At 35.6% G+C, this 25,940-nt stretch overlaps 2 protein-coding genes across 2 annotated transcripts; both read right to left on the bottom strand.

Annotated features, from left to right (window-relative positions):
- Window positions 1-486: 486 nt before the first annotated feature.
- On the bottom strand, window positions 487-1,446 carry LOC126018739 (olfactory receptor 5A1-like). Its single transcript, XM_049780834.1, has one exon. The coding sequence runs from the start codon at window positions 1,444-1,446 to the stop codon at window positions 487-489; it is 960 nt and encodes a 319-aa protein (XP_049636791.1).
- Window positions 1,447-23,533: 22,087 nt separating this feature from the next.
- On the bottom strand, window positions 23,534-24,482 carry LOC126018740 (olfactory receptor 5A1-like). Its single transcript, XM_049780835.1, is given in 2 exon segments — window positions 23,534-23,762; window positions 23,764-24,482. Coding segments are annotated over 2 exon segments (948 nt in total).
- Window positions 24,483-25,940: the final 1,458 nt, after the last annotated feature.

The following is a 25,940-nucleotide window of genomic DNA, read 5'->3' on the forward strand; positions in this document are numbered from 1 at the left end:
TGTCATAATTATTAAAAGTATTAAGTTAATACTATTAAGTTATTCTATATTGTGTTAACAATATTAAGGCCCCTAAAGTGTGGAAGAAATAAGTAAATATTTAAATTAATATAAGATTTAATAAACTTGAATTTTTAAATAACATATAATTAATATTAAATATATGGAAACTTAAAAGTTAATGAAATCATCTTAATGGCCTACTAGGTAATTGACATTAGTCTACACATAACATTTATCAATGCCTCTGCAATCGCAAAACAGAATAGTATCACAATATACTTACCAGGAAGTAGTCATCATGCTAAATAAAACACTACTAACATTGTCTCAATAAAGTCATTTGCTGGTGCAGAAAATAGAAATAAGATTCTAGGCAGTAAGATTTTTTTTTCTCTTTTCTTAGATTTTATTGATGCAACAAAAGTCATGTTCCAAACTGTTCTTTCCTGAGCAAGAAGAAAATTACTGCCATTCATTATAATTTTAGAGGTAGGTTTTTGCTTTTTCTATCACCTTTTTGAGTGCCTCTTTGATCTCCTTGTTCCTCAGACTGTAGATAAGAGGATTTAACATGGGGATAACATTAACATAGAAAACTGACAGCACTTTATCCTGCTTTCTGGGATGGTTAGAATTAGGCTGAAGATAAACAGCAAAAATTGTACCATAGTATAGTGTCACAACAGCCAAATGGGAGGCACAAGTATTGAAAGCCTTGAGACTGCCTTTAATGGATGACATTTTTAGGATTGAAGCTGCAATAAAAGCATAGGATAATAAAATCATAAAAAAAGAACCAGACCCGACAAGCATAGCTATGAGGAAAACAATTATTTGCAATATAAAGGTATTAGAGCAAGACAAAGGAAACATACGGGGCATGTCGCAGAAGAAATGTTCAATGATGTTAGGTCCACAGAAATCAAGATTAAAGCCAGGGATCGTCAGAATTAAGCTACTGAAAAACCCACTCCCATAAGCACCAGTAACCATCTTCTTACACACATCTGGAACCATGATGGCAGAATACTGCAAGGGGTTACCAATAGCAACATATCTGTCATAGGCCATGACAGTCAAGAGACAACACTCAGATATCCCTAGCCAAGATACAAAAAAGTACTGGATGGCACAAGCAGCAAAGGAAATTGTTTTTTGGTCTTTGAGGAAATCTGAAAGCATTCTTGGGCTGATAGATGTAGAATAGCAGATGTCTAGGAATGACAGGAAACTAAGAAAAAAGTACATAGGTGTGTGCAGGTGAGAGTCCATTCTGATTAAGATGATCAGACTCAGGTTCCATATCAGAGTCACCAGGTAGATCCCTAGAAAGATTGGGAAAAGGAGAAGTTGCAGCTCTTTATTGTCTGTAAGTCCCATGAGCACAAACGTAGACACAAAAGTGTGGTTTCTGGAATCTGCCATAGACCTGCCTGGTGCCATCTGCTAAAAAATGAGAAGGGAAGCTTCATTCACAGAAGGCAAAATGTGTTACTTCTAAGATTTTTAATAACGGCTGACTAAATCTACAAGCTTGACTGACTAGCAATAAAGATTTAATCTGTATTAGGAATATAATGACTTCTTAACTTTCTTGAATAAATATTGTCACTATATGTCAATAAAAGAAAGTGAATGGCAATTATTAGTACATTCTCTACTAATTTTTTTATTTTACCATTCCACGTTTTTGAGGTATATAAATATTGGAAGAAACCCAAATAAGATAATTTTGTCATATCACAACGTAAGGATTTGACCCATGTGTTGCTCTAAAGCTGTTTAAATGCTGTCACCTTGATTCTTATGTGAAATAAGTATCCCAGAATAATTGTTATTTAAGATTTGAAATAAAACTACCAATGAATCTTGTAGATCAAAAGATAATAACCTTTCCAGTTTTATACAATCTTGAGACATACAAGAATAATGTCAAATAATAATGGAAGTGTCACACAACAAGAAGCATCCTTAGAAAATAAGGTGAATAAACCTAGAAAAATGTCAATACATTAGGATTAAAGAGTATCTTTATGTACCTTAGTTGCAGGCAGAATTTTCTATCTCAAAGTAGAGATACCTAAGAGAGAATTTTTTTAGGATTGGAATTATTCTCTGCGCTGCTGATTTTTTTTGTGGGGGTCGCACCTGGCAGTACTCAGGGGTTACTCCTGACTCTGTGCTCAGAAATCACCCCTGGCAGGCACAGGGGACTATATGGGATGCCGGGATTCAAACCACCGTCCTTCTGCATGAAAGGCAAATGCCTTACCTCCATGCCATCTCTCCGGCCCCTGCTGATTTTTTAAGTCTTCTATAAACTGGTCCTTCTGCCAAGAAAAGTGCATGACAACTTTATAGATGGACTCTAAGTGTTCAAAATTATCCTTGACTCTATTTTGATTAACAAGTTAAAATCTACTTGTGAACCAGAGAGATAGAACAGTAAGAAATGCACTTGCCTTACAGGCCCCTTGATATCTGTAACATACAGGGTTCTTCAGGCACTTCCAAGAATGATCCTTAAGCACACTGCCAGGAGTAAGCCCTGAGCATAGTTGAATGTGCCCTCCCCTAAAAAAAAAAAAAATTATTCCTAAATCTATTCCTAAAACTATTCCTAAATCAGTGTTTGGCATTCTTCTGGTTGCAGGCTATGCATTACAAGTATAAAAACAATATTGATACTATTGCAAGTAAATAATGTAAAAATAAATAAAATCAACAAAGAAGTACTTCTTAAATCCACATAAGTTATGAAGGATTACATAATGGGGATAGTGGATGCAGTTCTTAGAAACAGGGGTAAGCATTTTCCTTTACTCATTTATAACATGTACAGAATCATGAGCTAAGATTTTAAGTCAAATTATAACAAATCAACTGAATATTTTTGACAAGTAATATATTACCAGGTGATTAGGTCTGAAGTAGGGGTGTCTCTAGGATTAAGAAAACAAGACAGACATAAAAGAGAAAAGCATGAGGTCAGGGGGTTCCCAGTATTATAGGCTGAGAGACCTGACTATTCTCCAAGTGGGACATTTATTGTTTAGGATAAACAATAATAGGAAGAAGGCAGATAACAAATTCCTCTCTAGTGATAACTAAACCTAAGGGAGATTTTACCTTTTGTATAGTAATATAAGGAAAGAGGATTCTATAGTAAAATCTCTGAAGATTATCTTCTTCTGGGTCTGTGACATATGAAAAAACTGAACATAGGATTCCTGCCTGCAGGGCATTCCCTGTGGGGCACCAGTGTTCTAGTAATTTACATTAAGATCCTGCATATATTTATCTGCACCTCCCCTCAGACTATCAGATCTCTAACTAAAGTTACTTATTTCTTGGATTTCTTCAATCTTAAAAAACAGTATATGCTCTTTATAAGATGCTGCATCAGTCAGTCTCATTAGCAGGTCATTAGAACAATTTTCCTGTGTATATACTTTTAGACAAATTCAACAAAGAAAATATGCATGCATAACTTCCTACCTCAAGAGTCACTTAACTGAAAGTAAACGCCCCACACTCACACACACAGAAAAAGATTTTTATCTGAGTGCTTTTTTTTTTTCTTTAATTTTGATTTTGCCATTTCAGGCACAAAAGCATGGACAATGCCTTTAAGGCTTTGCTTATATCTTAGTTAAAAGTCAAATGTAATAATAACACCTATACTTAATAAAAATATGGATTTTATGCAGTGTGTAACAAGTAGAAATACTTCAACAATTGTTGTCTAGTAACATCATTAAATCTTTATCAGATAGTTATATTTCCTTCCTATGGAAATTTAATTTGTCACTTCATCTGATTTTATGGTAACTCTCCTTATTCTTTAATATTTTAAAACCATTGTTACTATTGCAGTTATGAACTAGATGAATCACTGGACAAATCAATTAGTTCAACCCTACACATGCCTGATCTCTGGAAACTGATGTAATCTTCAATGATCAACTATACTCTGAATATCTGAAATTTTCAGGTAACTAATTTCATGTTTCTGAAAATGTTTTCTTTAGGAATACAATTTATAAAATGTAGTTCATCTGATTCCTTGACATCAAACTTTAGTGATTAACCTAGACCAAAAATTAACATTACAAAATATATATCTCCTAGGTAACAACGTGTATTACGGAGACTTTTGAAAAACATAGAAATAGTCTGAATTCAGGGAATGAAGTAAGACTTCTGAATAAAAAGAGGTGAAAATATTTGAGCAAGTCAACACAAGCAAGAAAGTTATTTATCAAGAGAAAAATGACTATAGGTAGGACAAAAAAGGCAACTATGGCCTATGAACTAGAAGAAGATTAATGGCAAGAATATATGAGAAAATGGATGCACCCAGTGCAGGCAACAGTAATTATAAAAAGGTAATTACTATTGTTTTCTTTGAAATTTGCCAGATAACAATGATATAGGAAGGATCACTGTCTTTGGATTGAATGTCAAAGATCTCAGACTTTTGTAGGGTAATTTGAAGATTATTGACACATAGTACATCTATAGGTAATCAGACATAGTCCAGGGACTTTAAACATGTCACCTGGAACCATAAAGATACCACTCATATGATTCCATTTTTTTTAGTTTTCCTTAATGTTTACACTTAGCATCTATTACCAAGGACTGCTTTTCATTGGTGAAGATAAGTAGGAAGTACAGTATTCAATCATAGATATGTTTACCTAATCATTCAAAGGGGTTATGAACAATTACTATGAACTTTCCTTAAATGAGTTTATAAGATTATTTTTAAGAGAAAAATACAAGAACACTACAATAAATACATCAGGAATCTTTTCTCTGCTAATGAATTGCATAAATATTTTTCCTTTTTTGGGGGGGATGGTGGGAGTTTGTGTGCACCAGTAGGCCAAAAGGGATACCCCTGATTCTGGAGTCAGTAATAACTCTTAGGAGACCAAGATTATCTGGGATGCTGGGGATTGACTCCTAACCAACCTCTTGACAGGTAAACAGCCTAACTGCTATGCTATCACTCTGGCACCAAATTATTTTCTTTTTTATTAGTTAGGCATAACTGGAAGTTGTTGTGTTAATTAGCATTTCCAATTGAGACTGAAGAATTTCGGGCAGTTTTGTTTAATGTATAATAATAATGATCTCATTAAAAATGCCAAGTAATAGGAAGAATTTTAAAATTATCTGAATATACACATATGCCTTTTTGAATATTTTTACTAACTTCCAGATAAATTTGAAGTACAGAAGGTGACTGTCATAAATATTCATGGAAATTATTATATAGTAATTTTAGGTCATCAAACTTTATAATTCAGATCGACAAAGGTGTTCTCATTTTGCCAATTTGTACAGGTTACAATAAACAGTTTTTAAAAGCTGGGGTGCTACTGAATAAAAATAAAACTATGTAGCATGAGAAGTTTAAAAGTGACAGACAATTATGCCTTTGTTTGGAGCAGCTCTGAATATCTTTGTGTGTCTGATGCTGGTAAATTCACATATATTTAGATTCTTCAAAGATGGCATTGGAGAAATAGTTGAGTATTTTAAATGATCAATGGACTGAAAATTAGTACCTTATTTCATTGTAGAATTTTGGAGGGTTTTTGTTTTTTGTTTTTTTTGTTTGTTTGTTTGTTTCAAGTTTCTCTCTTATTACTTAAAATATGAACCATTGTTTGCATTTTATTTTTTGCAGTATATACATATACTTATTTGGAAAGATGGTGGATCATTTGGAAATTATCTAAAGATTATATGTTTTTAATAAAGAGAAAGTTATTATTACTATAATGAAGCAAAATACTCAAGTAAAATTTAAATAGAAATTATAGTTCAAATGATAACATTGGAGACCAAAGGCAAATATATTTATTCTTGAGAATGTCCCTAAAATTCAGGACATTATATTTTTGATTCAGTTGCTAACTTTCACTAAGTACTATGCTTTATAGTCTCTATCATATTTAATTCTATACCATCTATTTTCCCCATCATAGGTGAATAAAGAGAAGAAAATAATATTCAACATGATAGTCTTAGAATTGTGCACTTTAAATCATTCTCAATCTCACCTCATACCAATGCTTGTTCTGCTTGATTAGAGATCACTGATGGGCAGGAAATTTGGGTAAGGATAAAAAGAACCCAAAAAATACCTGTGTATCTGAAGAGGAGTGAGTAGCCTTGCTCTTCAAGCTCCTACTAGAAGAATAAACAGCTGCCAGGATAGTGCATAATCCTCTGATCTACCAGATAGTTGCCCTCTCACCTGGATCCAGAATCCTGAGGAGATTTCCAAAGACTGAAATTGTGTACCTAACTTCAAAAACACTTTCATGAGTCCCTTTGCATTCAAAATGGAGTTTCTGAATATATGAATATAACTGTTTATCAGAACAAGAGACAGACAACTACAGAACTTCTTGACTTGTTATAGAAGGTATAGGTGAAAAAAGAGACAATTAGAGAGAGGAAGTCTCAAGGTACTTGCTCTCTTGAGTCATGAGGTTTTGTTTGTTTTCTGATAATTTTATTCCTCATTTGTTCACTGTTCCCTTTTGAATTCTATTCCCACTCGCTAGTTCAATTGTCACCTCATGACTGTAATTTTTACTTAGAATTGGAATCAGAAGGACTGGTAGGAGTTAAGCTGATTTATCTAATAACCAGTAAGTACAAATGCAGATTATAAACCCAGAAGAGAAAGAGAACCCAAATAACAGGTAAAATAGTTCATACCAATAGTCAAGATAGTTGTCAACTTCTATTAGCAAAAGACATTTTATATACACGCACTTTATTTATTAATTTTTTAGCCAAATCAAGCATCAAATTCATCCCATAAAGAAAATATGCCATTATTTTTACTTGTAAATGAAGAAATATTGGTGAAAAGACTTTGACAACTATTTTTGAAAGATTATTTTACATATTTTTACTACTTTTTTATAATTATCTTTATTTAAACACCATGATTACAAATATGATTATAGTTGTATGATTACAGTCATCTAAAGAACACCCCCCTTCACCAGTGCTACATTCCCACCACCAATTTCCCAGATCTCCCTCCTCCCCACCCCCCACACCTGTACTCGAGACAGGCTTTCTACTTCCCTCATGCATTTACATTTTTATGATAGTTTTCAGTGTAGTCATCTCTCTAACTGCACTCATCACTCTATGTGATGAGCTTCATGTCATGAGCTACACCTACCAGCCCTCATCTCTCTTGTCTTTGAGATACTGTTAAAAATGTCTTTCATTTTTCTTAAAGCCCATAGATGAGTGAAACCACTCTGCGTCTTTCTCTCTCCCTCTGACTTACTTCACTCAGCATAATAGATTCCATGTACATCCATGTATAGGAAAATTTCATGACTTCATCTCTCCTGACGGCTGCATAGTATTCCATTGTGTATAAGTACCACAGTTTCTTTAGCCACTCATCTGTTGAAGGGCATCTTGGTTGTTTCCAGAGTCTGGCTATTGTAAATAGCACTGCAATGCATATAGGAGTGAGGAAGGGATTTTTGTATTGTATTTTTGTGTTCCTCGGGTATATTCCTAGGAGTAGTATAGCTGGATTGTATGGAAGCTCAATTTCCAGTTTGTGAAGGAATCTCCATATCGCTTTCCATAAAGGTTGTACTAGATGGCATTCCCACCAGCAGTGAAAAAGAGTTCCTTTCTCTCCACATCCCCGCCAGCACTGCTTGTTTGCTTGTTTTCCTTTTTTGTGATCTGTGCCAATCTCAGTGGGGTGAGGTGGTACCTCATAGTAGTTTTGATTTGCATCTCCCTGACAATTAGTGATGTTGAGCATCTTTTCATGTGCCTTTTGGCCATTTGCCTTTCTTCTTTTTCAAAGTGTCTGTTCATTTCTTCTCCCCATTTTTTGATGGGGTTAGTTGTTTTTTTCTTATATAGTTCTGTTAGTACCTTGTAAATTTTGGATATTAGTCCTTTATCTGATGAGTATTGAGTGAATAATTTCTCCCACTCAGTGGGTGGCCTTTGTTTTCTGGGCACTATTTCCTTTGAGATGCAGAAACTTCTCAGCTTAATATAGTCCCATCTGTTTATCTCTGCTTCCACTTGTTTGGAAAGTGCTGTCTCCTCCTTAAAGATGTCTTTAGTCTCAATGTCCTGGAGTGTTTCACCTACATGTTGTTCTATATACCTTATAGTTTCAGATATGATATCAAGGTCTTTAATTCATTTGGATTTTACCTTTGTACGTGATGTTAGCTGAGGGTCTGAGTTCGCTTTTTTGCAAGTGGCTAACCAGTTGTGCCAACACCACTTGTTGAATAGGCTTTCCTTGCTCCATTTTTATCAAAAAACTAGGTGGCTATATGTCTGAAGAACCTTCTCTGAGTACTCAAGCCTATTCCACTGATCTGAGGGTCAGTGGAAAAATAAAATAGATTGATAGACCATTGGCAAAACTCACAAAGCAAAAGAAAGAGAGAAACTTGATAACATGTATTATAAATGAAAAAGGGGAGATCACTACAGATACTGCAGAGATTTATATAACCTTCCACAGTTAAATAAAGAAGATGTAGCATATCTAAACGCCCCCATCATTATTGAGGAAATTAAAACCGTAATCAAAAATTTACCCAAAAACAAAAGCCCAGGCCCTGATGGATTCACGAATGAATTCTTTCAAACCTTTCAAGAGGAAATACTACCAATCCTGGCCAGGCTCTTTTATGAAATCGAAAAAACAGGAACACTTCCAAGTAGCTTTTATAAAGCCAACATCACCTTAATACCAAAACCTGATAGAGATGCTGCTAAAAAAGAAAATTACAGAACGATATCCCTGATGAACACAGATGCAAAGATCCTCAACAAAATCCTGGCGAACAGGATCCAGTGCCTCATCAAGAAGATTATTCACTTTGATCAAGTAGGTTTCATCCCAGGAATGCAAGGCTGGTTTAATATCCATAAATCTATCAACATAATACACAACATAAACAACAAGAAAAATAAAAATTACAAGGTCATATCAATAGATGCAGAAAAAGCATTTGATAAGGTTCAACACCCATTCTTGATGAAGACTCTCAGCAAGATAGGAATAAAAGGAACCTTTCTCAATATAGTTAAATTCATCTACCATAAGCCAGTGGCAAATATTATCCTCATTGGAGATAAACTAAAAGCCTTCCTTCTAAATTCTGGTACAAGACAAGGCTGTCCTCTCTCACCACTCCTATTCAACATAATACTGGAATTACTGGCTATAGCGATTAGGCAAGAAAAAGATATCAAGGGAGTCCAGATAGAAAAGGAAGAAGTCAAGCTCTCACTGTTTTCATATGACATGATACTCTACTTAGAAAACCCTAAAGACTCTACCAAAAAGCTTCTAGAAATAATAGATGTATATAGCAAAGCGGCAGGCTACAAAATTAACACACAAAAATCAATGGGCTTTTTATACACTAATAATGATAGGGAAGAAATGGACATTAAGAGAACAATCCCATTCACATTTGTGCCACACAAACCCAAATATCTTGGAGTCAACCTGACTAAAGATGTGAAGGATCTATACAAAGAAAACTATAAAACACTGCTCCAAGAAATAAGAGAGGACACGCAGAAATGAAAACACATACCATGCTCATGGATTGGTAGGATCAACATCATTAAAATGGCAATACTTCCAAAAGCATTGTACAGATTTAACGCAATTCCTCTAAAGATACCTATGACATTCTTCAAAGAAGTGGATCAAACACTTCTGAAATTCATTTGGAACAATAAACAACCTCGAATAGCTAAAGCACTCCTTGGGAAAAAGTATATGGGAGGCATTACTTTCCCCAATTTTAAGCTGTATTACAAATCAATAGTTATAAAAACAGCATAGTATTGGAATGAAGACAGGAAGAAATCACTCTCCTAAACATATACACACCCAATGAGGGACTAGCAAAGTATTTAATACAATTGTTGACAAATCTGAAAAAGGATATCAATAATACAATAATTGTGGAAGACCTCAACACAGGCTTTCAACACTTGATAGGTCAACCAAATAGAAACCCAATAAAAATATACTAGACCTGAAAAGAGAAATGGAAGAAAAAGGCCTAGTAGTTATATATAGGACACTCCATCCTCAGAAACCTGGATACACATTCTTTTCCAACGTACATGGGTCATTCTCCAGGATAGACTACATGCTGGCACATAAAACATACCTCCATAAAATAAAAAGATAGAAATTTGGCAGGCTACCTTTGCTGACCACAAGGCTCTGAATTTAGATGTGAACTACAAAGGGACACAGAAGAAAAAAATTTAACACCTGAAAATTAAACAGCCTACTTCTGAACAACCAGTGGGTCTGAGATGAAATCAAAGAAGAAATCAAAAATTTCCTGGAAACAAACTACAATGAAAACACAAACTATCAGAATCTATGAGATACAGCAAAAGCGGTACTGAGAGAAAAATTTATAGCTTTGCAAGCACACATCAGGAAGGTAGAAGGAGCATACATGAATAGCTTAATGACGCAGCTTATAGAATTAGAAAATAATCAACAAAAGAAACTAAAAATAAGGAGACAGAAGGAAATAACAAAACTGAGAGCAGAAATCAATGAAATGGAAACCCAAAAAACAATCCAAAAGATCAACAAAAGCAGAAGTTGGTTCTTTGAAAAAATAAACAAGATTGCTAGACGATTGACAAATATTTTAATCTTTTTATTGGAGAAGCCCAATGGCCTATGACAAACCCCTAGGCCAGGTGAGAAAGAAAAAGAAAAAGAAAGATGGGTTTGGGAGTAAGGTTAGAATGAGAGCCAGGAAAAAGGAACAGGTCTATGATGTAAAAGTAAAAGAATACAACTGAAAGTAGCCAAAGGTCAGTTCAAATCAGGGAGAAAAGCCATAGCCAAGGATAGAAACAGTTCAATCCAAGTGCTCCTTCAACTATCTCTTCTAACTGCCAATAACTCTTAACCACTAATATTTCTTTCCTAGGGATGGAATTTATAGACTCAATCAGCCAATCACAATTAGGGTCTTATTTATATGGGCAGACACTATTTATTGCTGGCTGATGCTGGACTGTAGGATTAGATCTCCCCACCTTCGTTTTTTTGCCCCTTTTTTTGTATTTAAAGTTGTTAGGGTAGGTAGTTCCAGGTACATCAGATCAAAGAGCTGTAGTTTGATGATGTCTTCAGCTGTGCGTAGAGTAATTTGGGGATGGCTGGTTTTCCCTAGTTAAGTATATCAGCTAATGATCGCATCAGATCTGTGCAGGAAAATCAGGAAGTAGCACATTTCAGTATCTCTTTGCAGGTCATGTTTTAAGTTTTAGTTTTCACTCCAAGGAGGCTTTTCATTCTGTTCTCAAAGGAAAAGAAAAGGAAAATGGAAACATTGTTTAGTAAATGTAGAATATCAACAAGAGTTTACTTACTTATTGATTCATTTACTTGTTCATTTACTTATTGATTTAATTTAATTTTGGGGTATTGGCTGAGCTATGAGATCAGGGACCTATCCCAATAAAGTGTGAGTTTACAATCTCTTCTTAATAATTAAATTAGCTATTAGTTCTAAATATGACATGATTCTATGCTGTTGTTTCCAATAAAGATATATCCATTCCAAATGTCCTGATAACTGAACAATGGCAGCTATTGTTGATTTTTTCTCTCTGGGGGCAAAGCGAGTAAGGTATGTCTTCTAAAGGTGGTCCATAAAAATTTTAATTCTTTCTGAACTTCTGGAGTCAGTTGTCTTGGGTTATTCAATATATAATTACCTACTAAGGTAAAGAACAGGTTAGAGAGTTCTGAATTTAGAATATCATGTTGAATATTATTTTCTTTCCTTTATTCACCTATGTTGGGGAAAATAGATGGTATAGAATTAAATATGATAGTGTCTATACAGCCTAGTACTTAGTGAAAGCTAAAAACTGAATCAAAAATACAATGTCCTGAATTTAGGGACATTCTCAAGAATAAATTTGTATTTGGTCCCCAATGTTATTATTTGAACTATAATTTCTATTTTAATTTTAGTTTGAGTATTTTGCTTCATTATAGTAGTAATAATTTTCTCTTTATTAAAAATATATAATCTTTAGATAAGTTCCAAATGATACATCATCTTTCCAAATAAGTATATATATATATATATGTATATATATATATGTATATATATACACTGCAAAAATAAAAGCAAACTATTGGTTCATATTTTTAAGAAATAAGTAATAACAATAAGTATTTTTTCAAGCTTGAAACAAACAAAAAAACCCAAAAAACAAAAACCCTCCAAAGTTTTATAATGATATAAGGTACTAATTTTCAGTTCATTGATCATTTAAATTACTCGACTATTTCTCCAATGCCATCTTTGAAGAACCTTAATATATGTGAATTTACTAGCAGCAGACACACAGAGATATTCAGAGGTGCTACTCCAAGCACAGGCATAATTGTTCTGTCACTTTAACTTTAAACTTTAACTTTAAACTTTAAACTTCTCATGTTATACAGTTTTGTTTTGTTTTTATTCAGTAGCACCCCAGCTTTTAAAAACTGTTTATTGCAACCTATACAAATTAGCAAAATGAGAACACCTTTGTAGATCTGAATTATAAAAGTTTTGATGTCCTAAAATTACTATATAATAATTTTATGAATATTTATGACAGTCACCTTTTGTACTCCAAACTTATCTGGAAGTGAGTAACAATATACAGAAACGAGTATGTATACTCGGATAATTTAAAAAATCTTCCTATTACTTGGCATTTTGTAATGAGATAATTATTATTATACTGTAAGGCTCAGTAGTCCATATGCTGCTCCAATGCAGAGAAATGAAGAGACAGTCACTCAGGCAAAAGCTCAAGTGGGTTCTTTATTCTGGCTGGCCAGGGTCCAAATTGTCATAAAGACCTGGCTCATGTCTTGAACGATTGGCAATTGTCCATTAACCCCTGAATCAGAGATGCCATCTACAAAACAACCATGGTTGTGTACTACATCACCTGAATGCAATCCTCTACCAGGGAAGATTCTACCACTGCTCTGGCATTGACCTATTCAACAGAGACTTCCCTTTAATACCCAGAGAACTTAACAACAATAACAGCCTGCTTTAAAGACTGAGCTCTCTGAATCACCCTCTGACTGTGAGTGAAACTATAGGGTGTTCCGCATCATCCTGACTCTTATATAGGATAAGGACATATTTCAAGATCCTTGGCTACAGAAACCTGACACCAACAACAGTGACTGTGTAAAAAATAAAAGTGTATTGGCACTATAGACAATGACTTGAGTTGGACAACCTAATATGCCTGAAGCCTAGAGTTGGTCTTGTGCCAGAAAACTTCAGAAGTAAGGTTTTCTTGTATTTAGGCCAAGGCTTTTTCTTTCCAGGTCCCCCATATTTTCCTGGGCCTATGAAAACAATTTCCACACTAACACAGTCTTTGCTGTGCTCCTTTAACTCATTCTTAATGAATTATTGTATTATGATCAATTGTGTCAACAATACTACAGCTTTTAATGTTAAGGAAGTTGCATAAATTTTTGGCTTTGGATTTCTGTGTGTAAGAAATATTGTAATGTACTACAATCTGGGGGCTCAAGAGACAAAGTAAATGAACATGTTAAAATAAATAAAGAGAAAAAAAAGAAAATGAGAGTCCTCTGGGTTATGAGCTAGAGGAGTGGCAGGTGGATTTATTGGAGGAAGAATGGTGAACTTGGCATATCACTGGTCATGTAAATCATGTCCCCCTAGATACAGAGGTACAGAAGGCACATAAGATTGAGACATGGTTGTATTTCCTTTGGCTTTTAGTTGCCTAGCACTCTGTCGACAGAGGAAGAAGGCATATTGCCTATTAATTGTAGGCCATAAGGAATATCATCTAGAGCTTAATTATGAGGTCAGTATAGGGTGGATATGATGTATCAATTATACCAATAAATTGCTTGCCATCAATGTGTAGGGAATTACTGGGCAAATAGTTTTGTGCAGGTTATATGTGAATGCCACCATAGGGTCTGTAGATGCTCCTAGGGAATTGATGCTGCCAAATCCTTCTATTCTTTGGCCATCAGAGTGGTCCAGCATTACAAATGGGAAGAGTAGAAGTTGTGCTATTCTCTTATCCTTTTTATTAGCTCGTTTTGTAGCCACTGTTATTATGATTATTAGTTCTCTCTCATAGTCTGGGTCTATAATCCCCATATGACTATTAATAATCTTTTATCGTTAGGCTTCTCCTACAAAAAAAATCAGATCTACTGTGCCTGGTGTATGGGTCCCTTTATGCTCGAGCATAGTTTGTATGGGCTTTGTGCTAGAGTCAGGATAATATCAATTGGGCAAGAAATGTCTGGGGTGGCACTTCCAGGGGTGGTGGGTTGTAGTGAGTTTATGGGCTATAGGACTGCATGACTTGTTGCTCCAGATTTTGTGGAGCTTAGAATAGGACTCTGCCCAGTTTCTTGGTATTTGCGAAAATTAGTTGGTCAATTTCTCACCCAATGTTTACCTCCATTGAACCATAGGGAGGGTCCAGGTGGCAGTATACAGAGAGTGAGAGTATGGAGGGCCCTGCATTCCCTCCTGTGGTGACCAAATCTTCAACAATTAAAAAATCTAACCTAGAGTTAAAAGATCTGGTGCTATCCTCTGTTTACAAAGGCAGATCAGCAATCTCTGCCCAGTGATTGCCTCTATTGCAGTTAGGGCAAGGTCCAGGTGATGGCCTAGAGAATGCATAGTTGGTGGGGCTATAAATTTTCTCATTGGTACCCTGATCTCCTAGAGTTTCTTCTTCATAATTGAATTTTATTTATTTTTATATACATATTTATTTACATACCATAATTACAAGCATGTTCGTAGTTGGGTTGTAGTCAAAAACGGAATTTCCCCCCCTTCACCAGTGCTCCCTATCTCCCCCACTCCTACCTGTATGGTGACAGACATTTTACTTCTCCCATTCCTTATTACAGTATGTTTCATGGGTAGAGACACCAGTTTTTTTAGGCCAAGGGTATTTTTTTCTAATTTTCCCAATGTTTACTACACATATACAAAAAAGAAAAAATGACTGTCACACCAGCCTCCCATTTTTTTTATTTTTTAAAAATTTCAGCTATATCTTCTAGATAGGAGCTCTTGCCTTTTTTATATAACCTTGGAACATAAATAATTTTGTTTTACATCATATTTCTGTGTCTATTTACAAATTGAGAAAAAAATTGGATAGGGCCTAGGGACCAAGTGATTTCAGATGGGAAAAAATGGTCACAACTCAATAAATACCCAAATCAAAGTCAACAACAATAGAATCAAGAGACCCTGCTTATAATAAGCTAACACAAAAGGTGTTCATTGCACTGGTAGACCAGGGGGCTAAGGGTGGAGGTATGGGATGCATGCTACAAACTCTGGTGGAGGGAGTTCAACACTGGTGATAAAAATGGCCCTAATTTAATTTTCAGTACATGCCTGAAATACAACTATAAAGGACTTATAATTCACAATGGTCTGAATAAAAATTTTTATAAAAGAGAAAATATGAAAAAGCCCAAATTTCCAGCTATATATGTATCGATCTAGAAGTATAATATATAGATGATTATATATATATATATATAAAAGAACAACCAGAAGCAGAGAGAGAAACTCACATTCATTCCTAGTGGGAATGTAAACTGATCTTGTCTTCTTGGGAAACAATATGTACATTCCCCAAAAAACTAGAGATTGAGCTTCTTTTTTACTCAACGATACTGCTTCTGGGAATATAACTGAGAGGTCCCCCAAAATGCAGAAAAACAACTGGACTTATTTTAGCGACAATCACAATAGACAGAATGGAAACAACCCAGGTGCCCAAAACAAATAAATGTATAAAGCCATCATAGTACATCTGCACAATGAAATCTGATGCAGCTGTGAAGACAAAAGAAGTCATAATATTTGCTTATGTATTAATAGACATGGAGAGTATCATGGTGATTGAAATGAGTCAGAGAGAGAGGGAAAATGAGAGTGCATAATGATTGCACTCATCTGTAGAAAATTAAAGACACATATTAAAAGAATAATAATAATGTCCAAGGACAATATAAATGATGGACAGGGAGAGTGCAGTTAAGATAGAAAAGGGACCACTAGTATAAAAGAGAAAAAGGGGAGAAGAAAGGAAAGTATTGGCCATAGAGGAAGTCTAAGAGTGAAAATGGAGACCAGGGAGGCAAAAAATTGGTGGTAGGGATACTAGTGAAAGTATGGACATTGGAACATTGTATGACTAAAACTCAACTTTCAACAACTTTAACACTGTATCACACAGTAGTGAAATTAAAATTTTTAATTTGAAAAACCTGATATATTTACATAACAGAATACCATGCAGCCATAAGAAAAGATGAAATCGTGTTATTTGATGCTTTGTAGATATGACTAGAAGGTATCATGCTGAGTGATCAGTCAGGAGAGGAATAGATGCAGAATGGTTTCTTTCATAAGTGATATATAAAGATGCATGGTAAGAGAGGATGAAATGGACAAAGACAACAGAAACAGATAGTTGGTCAAAGTAATTGAGTTTTCATGTTGGGGAGACAAGTGGAAGGGAGGGGTTTGGGGGAGGTTGAGGGAAGAAAGATGGACACTAGTTGTGGATGTGTTATTGGAACAATGCACACTTGTAATAATTATTAACAGTATTAAGTTAATATTATTAAGTTATACTATATTAAGTGTTAACAGTATTAATACCCCTAAAGTCGGAAAGAAATAAGTAAATATTTAAAATAATATAAGATTTCATAAACTTGAATTTTAAATAATATACAATTAATATTAAATATATGTAAACATAAAAATTTAATGAAACCATTTTAATGGCTTACTAGGTAATTGACAATCCTCTACACATAGCATCTATCAATACCGCTACAATATCAAGATAAAATATTATCTACATATACTTACCAAGAAGTAGCCATTATTCTAAATTAAAAACTAGTAACATTGTCTCAAAAAAGTCATTTGCTGGTGCAGAAAATAGAAATAAGTTTCTATTGTAGGCATACCAGAAGGGGAGGAAATAGGGAAAAGGGACGTAATGAAAGAAAACTTTCCCACCCTCTGAAAAGAAGCTTCAGTGCAAATCCAGGAAGTGAAGAGAGTCCCTAATAAAATCGACACTAAGAAACCAACACCAAGACATAGAGTAAAACAAATGGCCAAAAACAATGAGAAAGATAACTCCTTAAAGCAATAAGGAGAAAAAAAACCCTTAAGTACAAAGCAAGAAACTTAAGAATCAAACCAGATCTCCCATTTAAAATAATCCAAGCAAGAAGACAGTGGAATGACATATTTAAACACCTGAATGAAAGAAATTTCCAACCTAGGGTCCAATACTCAGCAAAACTCTCATTCATATGGGAGGGCAGATAAAAAACATTCTCAAACAAAAACGAACTTACATAATTTGCGCAAACAAAGCCATTCCTAAACGACCTACTCAGAGACGAATTACACAATCCAAATCCCTGATTGTAACAACAACCACCCTACACAACACAACTGCACAATAATCTCCCAAAATGTTAACGGACTAAACTCTCCCATTAAGAGACACATAGTAGAGAACTGGATTAGAAAGCATAAACCGGACTTCTGCTGCCTGCAAGAAACACACCTACAACTACAGGAAAAACACAGGCTTCAAATAAAAGGATGGAAATTAATTATTCAGGATAATGGAAAACAAAAAAGAGCAGGGACAGCCATTCTTACATCAGACCAAATTGCATTCAACCTCAAGAAAGTAATCAGAGACAAAGAGGGTCACTACTTACTGATCAGGGGAACATGAGATCAGGAAGTACTAACCCTGGTCAATGTTTACACAACTAATGTAGAGCCAGCAAAATATGTGAGGCAACAGCTCTCAATTTGGAGAAACACATGAAGGGAAATGTGATAATAGTAGGAGATTGCAATACCCCACTATCACCATTGAACAGATCCACCAAACAGAAAGGCAGCAAAGAAATAGGAGCCCTAAATGAAAAAATTAGATGATCTAGAGGCAATAGACTTATATAGGACCCTCCATCCACAGAAAACTGAATATAACATATCATGAGATCATATTATGAACAACTATACTCAGTCAGACTAGAGAACTCAGTAGAAATCGACAGATTCTTGTAAAAATACTTTCTTCTAAAACTGAAAAAGGAAGACCTAGAAAGCCTAAACAGACCAATCACTTCAGAGGAAATTGAAGATGTAATTAAAAAACTCCCTAAGAACAAAAGTCCAGGCCCAGATGGATTTACAGGTGAATTCTATCGAACATTTTGGGAAGACTTACTACCACTTTCCCATAAACTCTTTCAAACCATCGAAAATATAGGAACCCTCCCCAACTCCTTTTATGAGGCTAATATCACATTCATTCCCAAAGATGGCAAAGACACCACCAAGAAAGAAGACTACAGACCAATCTCACTAATGAACATAGTTGCAAAGATACTCAACAAAATCTTAGCAAACCGAATCCAACACTTCATCAAAAAGATCATACATCATGACCAACTGAGTTTTACCCCAGGAATGCAAGGTTGGTTCAACATACGCAAATCAATCAACATCATGCATCACATCAACAAGAAAATAAAAACCCACATGATCATATCAATTGATGCAGAGAAGGTGTTTGACAAAATCCAACACTCTTTCATGTTGAAATAGGTTTACAAGGAACCGTCCTCAAAATAGTTACAGCTATGTATAAAAAGCCCACAGCCAACATTATCCTTAATGGTGAAAAACTAGAAGCATTTCCACTAAGGTCAGGAACTAGGCAAGGCTGTCCACTCTCCACTCTTATTCAATATAATATTAGAAGTCCTAGCAATAGCAATCCTACAAGAGAAGGGAATCAAAAGAATCCAAATTCGGAAAGAGGAATTCAAACTTTCTCTATTTGCATAAGATATGATGATATACATCAAAAACCCTAAAGAGTCCACAGTAAAACTCCTAGAAACAATTAACCAATACAGCAAAGTGGCTGGACACAAAGTCAATATATAAATAACAGTAGCATTTCTCTATAAAAATAACAAAGCTGAGGAGAGAGAGATTAGAAATACAATTCCATTTAAAATTGTATCAAAAAATATCAGGTACCTAGGTATCAACCTTACAAGAAAAGTGAAGGGCCTATACCAAGGAAACTTCAAAACACTTCAGAAAGAAATGGAAGAAGATCTAAAGAAATGGAAGAACATCCCATGCTCATTTGTAGGTAGAATTAACATAGTCAAAATGACTATCCTACCCAAACTACTATATAGATTTAATGCAATTCCTATCCAAATTCAGACATCATTCTTTAAAGAATTAGAACAATCAATCACAAAATTCATCTGGAACCACAAAAGACCTAGGATAGTCAAACACATACTGAAAAACAAGAAGCTAGGTGGCATCCCTTTACCTAACCTAAAACTATACTATAAAGCCACAGTGATCAAAACAGCATGGTACTGGAACAAAGACAGGATCTCAGATCAGTGGGTCAGAACAGAATTCCCAGACATAAACCCCCAAATATGCAGCCAACTAATATTTGACAAAAGAGCCAAGAACTTAAAATGGAACAAAGAAAGTTTCTTCAACAAATGGTGCTGGTACAACTGGAAAACCACATGTAAGAAAATGAAATTTGACCCATACCTCACTCCTTATATAAAAATAAACTCAAAATGGTTCAAATACTTTGAAATCAGACCCGAATCTATAAAGTTTATTGAGAATAAAATAGGCAGAACACTCGAAGACCTATATATCAAAAAGGTCTTCGAGGATGGAGCACCAATGGCAAAAATTTTAGCATCAAACATAAACACATGGGACTACATCAAACTAAAAAGCTTCTCCATGGTGAAAGAAACCCTACTTAACACAAGAAGACAGTTAACTGACTGGAAAAATATCTTTGCACTCAACACGTCAGATAAAGGGCTGATATCTAGAATATACAAAGCACTCAGAAAGCTGAGCCCCCCAAAACCAAATAAAGCCATAAAAAATGGGGAGATGAAATGAATAGACACTTCTCTGAGGAAAACCAAAAGATGGCCAACAAACACATGAAAACATGCTCACCTTCACTCATCATCAAGGAAATCCAAATCAAGACAACAGTGAGGTACCACCTCACACCAGTGAGGATGGCTCACATCAAAAGTGACAGGAGCAATCTCTGTTGGCAGGGATGCAGTATGAAAGGCACTCTCATCCACTGCTGGTGGGAATGCCCCCTAGTCCAACCCCTATGGAGAAAAGTCTGGAGAGTGCTCAAAGAACTCAGAATTGAGCTACCATTTGACCCAGCAATTGCTCTCCTAGGTGTCTACCCCCAAGTTGGAAGGACATTCACCCCAAAGTATGTATGCACTCCACTACTTATCTCAGCACTCAGTATAATAGCCAGGTCTTGGAACCAACCTTGATGTCCAACAACAGATGAATAGATCATTAATATGTAGTATCTATACACAATTGCAGAGTACATGGCAGTCAGAAATGATACAATCAAGACTTTGCAGCAACTTCGATGTACCTACAACATATTATGTTAAATGAAGCAAGCCAGAAGACGAAAGATAAACACAGAATGATAGCACTATTCTGAAGCACCTAGAACATACACCTTATATACAACTAATACTCAACAATCAAATAACAGGGTTTAAAAGGGTAGAAACTCCAAACACTGTAACAGGCAACATATACCAGGGAGCAATGCCCAAAACACATGAAAGAGGAACAACACAAACTCTTGACTACATTATACCACAAAGAAACCAGCAACAGCAGAAACAGCAGCATAGAGAGAACAGGCATGTAATCAGCCTTTTACTACAAATACCCACAATAATCCCTTAGGGATCTTATACAGGATCACAGGTAAAGAATACCATGGAAGCATCCCATAACAATATGCTTTAATGCCTTAATCTTACTATATTTAAAATAGCCTCTCAGCTTTTCTGTCCACAGGCATTCTTGGATACAAAGGTAGACAAACTAAGATGGCATCTCGGGGCTCAGTCACACGAGATACCGTACCCATCTTGCGTTACAAGAATATCCCGATAAAACTCTTTAACATATCCTTTATCTCTAGGTTATACCTTCTTTTTTAGGACTTGAAACACATGACCAGCCAGAGCACCGAAGCAGCAACTGTGACCTTCAGACTTATACTACAGGCTCTACTCATCGAACACATCCAAGCAAACTAGCATTCCCTTGCTCTTTTCTCCTCTCTTCTCACTACTTTCTTTTTACTATTATTATTATTATTATTATTATTTTTAAATTTTTTGCTTTTTTTCTCTCCTGCCCCTTCCATATACTTTACCCTTTCCCCCTTTGGAAATCTGACTATCCCTTCACCCCTCAATCCCATCCAGATTTCCCACCTTATTAAAACTCTTCACCCTCAGTTCTTAATCCATTAGGCATCAAGACTGACTTTCTACCTCAATGAACCAGTACCCAGCACCCAAGCGAAGGGACACCCAGTCAACCCACACCTCATTCCCAGCAAGAAAAGACAACCAACTCCCCTGCTGATTCATGCACTGGCAATATAATGTAGCACCATTTTACCCTGCAAAGGCACACTAAAAAAGGGGGAAATCTTACTTACAAAAACAAGCTCCTATCTACTAGGGATAAGAACTCATACTTGTTTACAATACAGGGGCATCTCGCACCTTGAAAATATGTCACATGGACCCAACTTAGACTCCAGGTGATTAAACACCAATCATCCAGTCTTGAATCCTGGATCCTAGACATAGAAATGACACAGTTCTTCACAACAGCTATAGGAAACAAATCCCATCTGGAACATACTTAATAATGCTCAGACACCAACAAGTGACAGCTCTAATATGATATCCTGACAACAAGGAAATTGGGAACAACTTGACCTAAGAGCAGGTTATCCTACCTCACCAGCTAACGATAAGACAAAATCAGAAGACTTGTCACCCTTTGGTCTGTGAAAAAGCCAAGATCGTGTTCTACAGATGACTGGTTGATAGAACCATGATTGGGCAGTATGTATCCTGGGACCAATAAAAAAGGAAAATCCCTAGTCTAGGGTTTGATCTACGTCCTGCACAACAACCGTGATCTCTAATTCCAGAGGTCTGACTGAGACAATAGCAATTGAATGGGTCTTCTGATAACATAATGAAAGAGGCTATCCCAGGCTCCATCCTAAGATCAGCGCAAAGACCAGGATTACCAACCACAGAAGACGAATTAAAATGACACTGAGGGAACAGAACTTCTAGAACCACAAAGAAAGACTTCATCATAAGTTCCACTCCTTGACCTGGCAGATACCGAGATCTCTAGATACAGAGGTCTGACTTTATCACCCAGAATGGAGCAGAAGTCTTCCATACACCACAAAAGCACCAAGGGGAGAGTAAATGAACCTGAAAGGAGTCTATAGTTAATCCCCTGACAATATACTTCAAGGGTGGAGAAAGCCTGTATCTCTTAGGCCAAGGGAATTTCTTTTCAAATGACCCCAAAATTTACTGTGCCTCTGCAGAAGGGGGGGAAAAGGGCCAAAAGCACAAAACATTTTTTATTTTATTATAATTTTTTTATCTATTTATTTATCAAGTTTTTGTAGACTTCTTTTTTTTGGTGTGGACATTGAAGCTGTTGTCTCCATTTTTATATATTTTTTAATTTTTTTCTTCATTTCTCTTCTTCCTTTATGCACTCTGCCATGTTTTTCATCTCAAGACATGGCTTTTATGTGGTGCTTATCTTTATCAGTGGAGTGCTCACTGGATATTTTATTTGACACTTCTTTTTTGTACTGTTGTGGTGTTTCACCTTCTTTTTCCCCTTTGTCTCTCAAACCGAGAATGAGAGCCTCTAGAAGGACTCCGCCCATTTTCAAAGTTTTTGATATTTATCCCAGTTTATTACTTTTCTTCAAACAAAACCACATTACTTGAATTATCTAGTCCCACCTCCCAATTAGAGGGGGAAATAAGGAAGGTACCAAGACAAACAGGTGTAAGATCACTAAATAGTAAGCTAGGCACAGAGGTGACCACTAATGCTAGCAGCCCCTGGTGTGAGGGAGGAGGATATGGGAGGCAGGATGGGAAAAGAGGTGGAGGGAGGACAATTTGATGATGGGAATTCCCCTGATTTTATGTTAATATGTACCTAAAATATTATTGTCCCTGATATGTAGGCCACTATGATTAAAATAAAAATATATTATTAAATAAAAAAAGAAATAAGAATCTAGGCAGTCAGATTATCTTTTCTCTTTTCTTAGATTTTATTAATGTACCAAAAGTGAAGTTCCAAACTATTCTTTCCTGAGGGGGAGAATTTCTGTCATTTATTATCATTTAAAGGTATGTTTTTACTTTCTCTGTCATCCTCTTGAGAGCTTCTTTGATCTCCTTGTTCCTCAGACTGTAGATAAGAGGATTTAACATGGGGATAATATTAACATAGAACACTGACAGCACCTTGTCTTGTTTCCTGGGGTGGCTCGAAGTAGGCTGAAAGTAAACAAATAAACCAGAGCCAAAGTAGAGTGTCACAACAGCCAGATGGGAGGCACAAGTATTGAAAGCCTTTAATGGAGGATATTTTCAGGATTGAAGCTGCAATAAAAGCATAGGATAATAAGATAATAAAGAAAGAGCCAGACCCAACAAGTATAGCTATGAGGAAAACAATTATTTGCAATATAAAGGTATTAGAGCAAGACAAAGGAAAAATTCGGGGCATGTCACAGAAGAAATGTTCAATGATGTTAGGTCCACAGTAATCAAGATTAAAGCCAGGGACTGTCAGAATTAAGCTACTGAAAAATCCACTCCCATAAGCACCAGTAACCATCTTCTTACACACATCTGGAACCATGATGGCAGAATACTGCAAGGGGTTACCAATAGCAACATATCTGTCATAGGCCATGACAGTCAAGAGACAACACTCTGATAGACCCAGCCAAGATACAAAAAAGTACTGGATGGCACAGGCAGCAAAGGAAATTGTTTTTTGGTCTTTGAGGAAATCTGAAAGCATTCTTGGGCTGATAGATGTAGAATAGCAGATGTCTAGGAATGACAGGAAACTAAGAAAAAAGTACATAGGTGTGTGCAGGTGAGAGTCCATTCTGATTAAGATGATCAGACTCAGGTTCCATATCAGGGTCACCAGGTAGATCCCTAGAAAGATTGGGAAAAGGAGAAGTTGCAGCTCTTTATTGTCTGTAAGTCCCATAAGCACAAACTTGGTCACAGAGGTGTGGTTTCTGGAATCTGCCACAGACCTGCCTGGTGCCATCTGCTAAAAGATGAGAAGGGAAGCTTTCATTCACAGAAGGCAAAATGTGATACTTAGGTTTTTAATTACGGCTAACTAAATCTACAAGGTTGACTGACTAGCAATGAAGATTGAATCTGTTTCCTATATAATGACTTTTTAACTAAAAATTTTCTTGAATAAATATTGTCACTATATGTCAATAAAAGGAAGTGAATGGCAATTATTAGCACATTCTCTACTAATTTTTTTATATTACCATTCCACATTTTTGAGGTAGATGAATAGTGGAAAGAGATCCAAATAAGATAATTTTGACATATCTCAACATAAGGTTTGACCCACGTAGTGCTATAAATTTTTAAATGCTGTCATTTTGAGTATCTTGTGAAATAAGTATCCCAGAATAATTGTTATTTAAGATTTAAAACAAAACAACCCTACCATTCAATGAATCTTGTAGATCAAACAATAATAGCCTTTCCAGTTTTATACAATCTTGAGACATACAAGAATAATGTCAAATAATAATGGAAAGTGTCACACAACAAGAAGCATCCTTAGAAGATGATGTGAATAAACCTAGAAAAATGTCAACACATTTCGATGAAAAAGTACCCTTATGTATCATACTTGCAGGCAGAATTTTCTACGTCAAAGTAGAGATACCTATGAAAGAATTTTTTAGGATTGTGATTACTGATCTCTGTGCTGTTGAGTTTTACGTCTTCTATAAACTGTTTATTAGCCAAGAAAATTACATGACAACTTTATAGATGGACTCTCGGTGTTCATAATTATCCTTGACTCTATTTTGATTAACAAGTTAAAATCTACTTGTGAACCAGAGAGATAGAACAGTAAGAAATGCACTTGCCTTACAAACCCCTTAATATCTATAATACACAGTGTTCTTCAGGCACTGCCAAAGAATGATCCTTAAGCACACTGCCAGGAGTAAGTCCTGAGCATAGTTGGATGTGTCCCTGAAAACAAACAAACAAATTATTCCTAAATCTATTCCTAAAACTATTCCTAAATCAGTGTTTGGCATTCTTCTGGTTGCAGGCTATGCATTACAAGTATAAAAACAATATTGATACTATTGCAAATAAATAATGTAAAAATAAATAAAATCTACAAAGAAGTACTTCCTATATCCACATAAGTAATGATTGATTATACAGTGGACATAGTGGACACAGTTCTTAGAAACAGGGACAAGAATTGTCCTTTACTCATTCATAACATGTACAGAATCATGTATGAAGATTTTAAATCAAATTATAACAAATCAACTGAAAATTTTTTGACAAGCAATATGTTACCAGGTGATTGGGTCTGAAGTAGGGGTGCCTTTAGGATTAAGAAAACAAGACAGACATAAAAGAGAAAAGCATGAGGTCAGGGGGTTCCAAGTTTTATAGGCTGAGAGACCTGACCATTCTCCAACTGGGACATTTAATGCTCAGGATAAAC

Source organism: Suncus etruscus, chromosome 9 (genome assembly GCF_024139225.1).
Source record: "Suncus etruscus isolate mSunEtr1 chromosome 9, mSunEtr1.pri.cur, whole genome shotgun sequence".
Lineage (NCBI taxonomy): Eukaryota > Metazoa > Chordata > Mammalia > Eulipotyphla > Soricidae > Suncus > Suncus etruscus.

Coding starts and splice junctions, on each gene's coding strand:
- LOC126018739 (XM_049780834.1), bottom strand. CDS start 1,446: ATGGCACCAGGCAGGTCTATGGCAGATTCCAGAAACCACACTTTTGTG.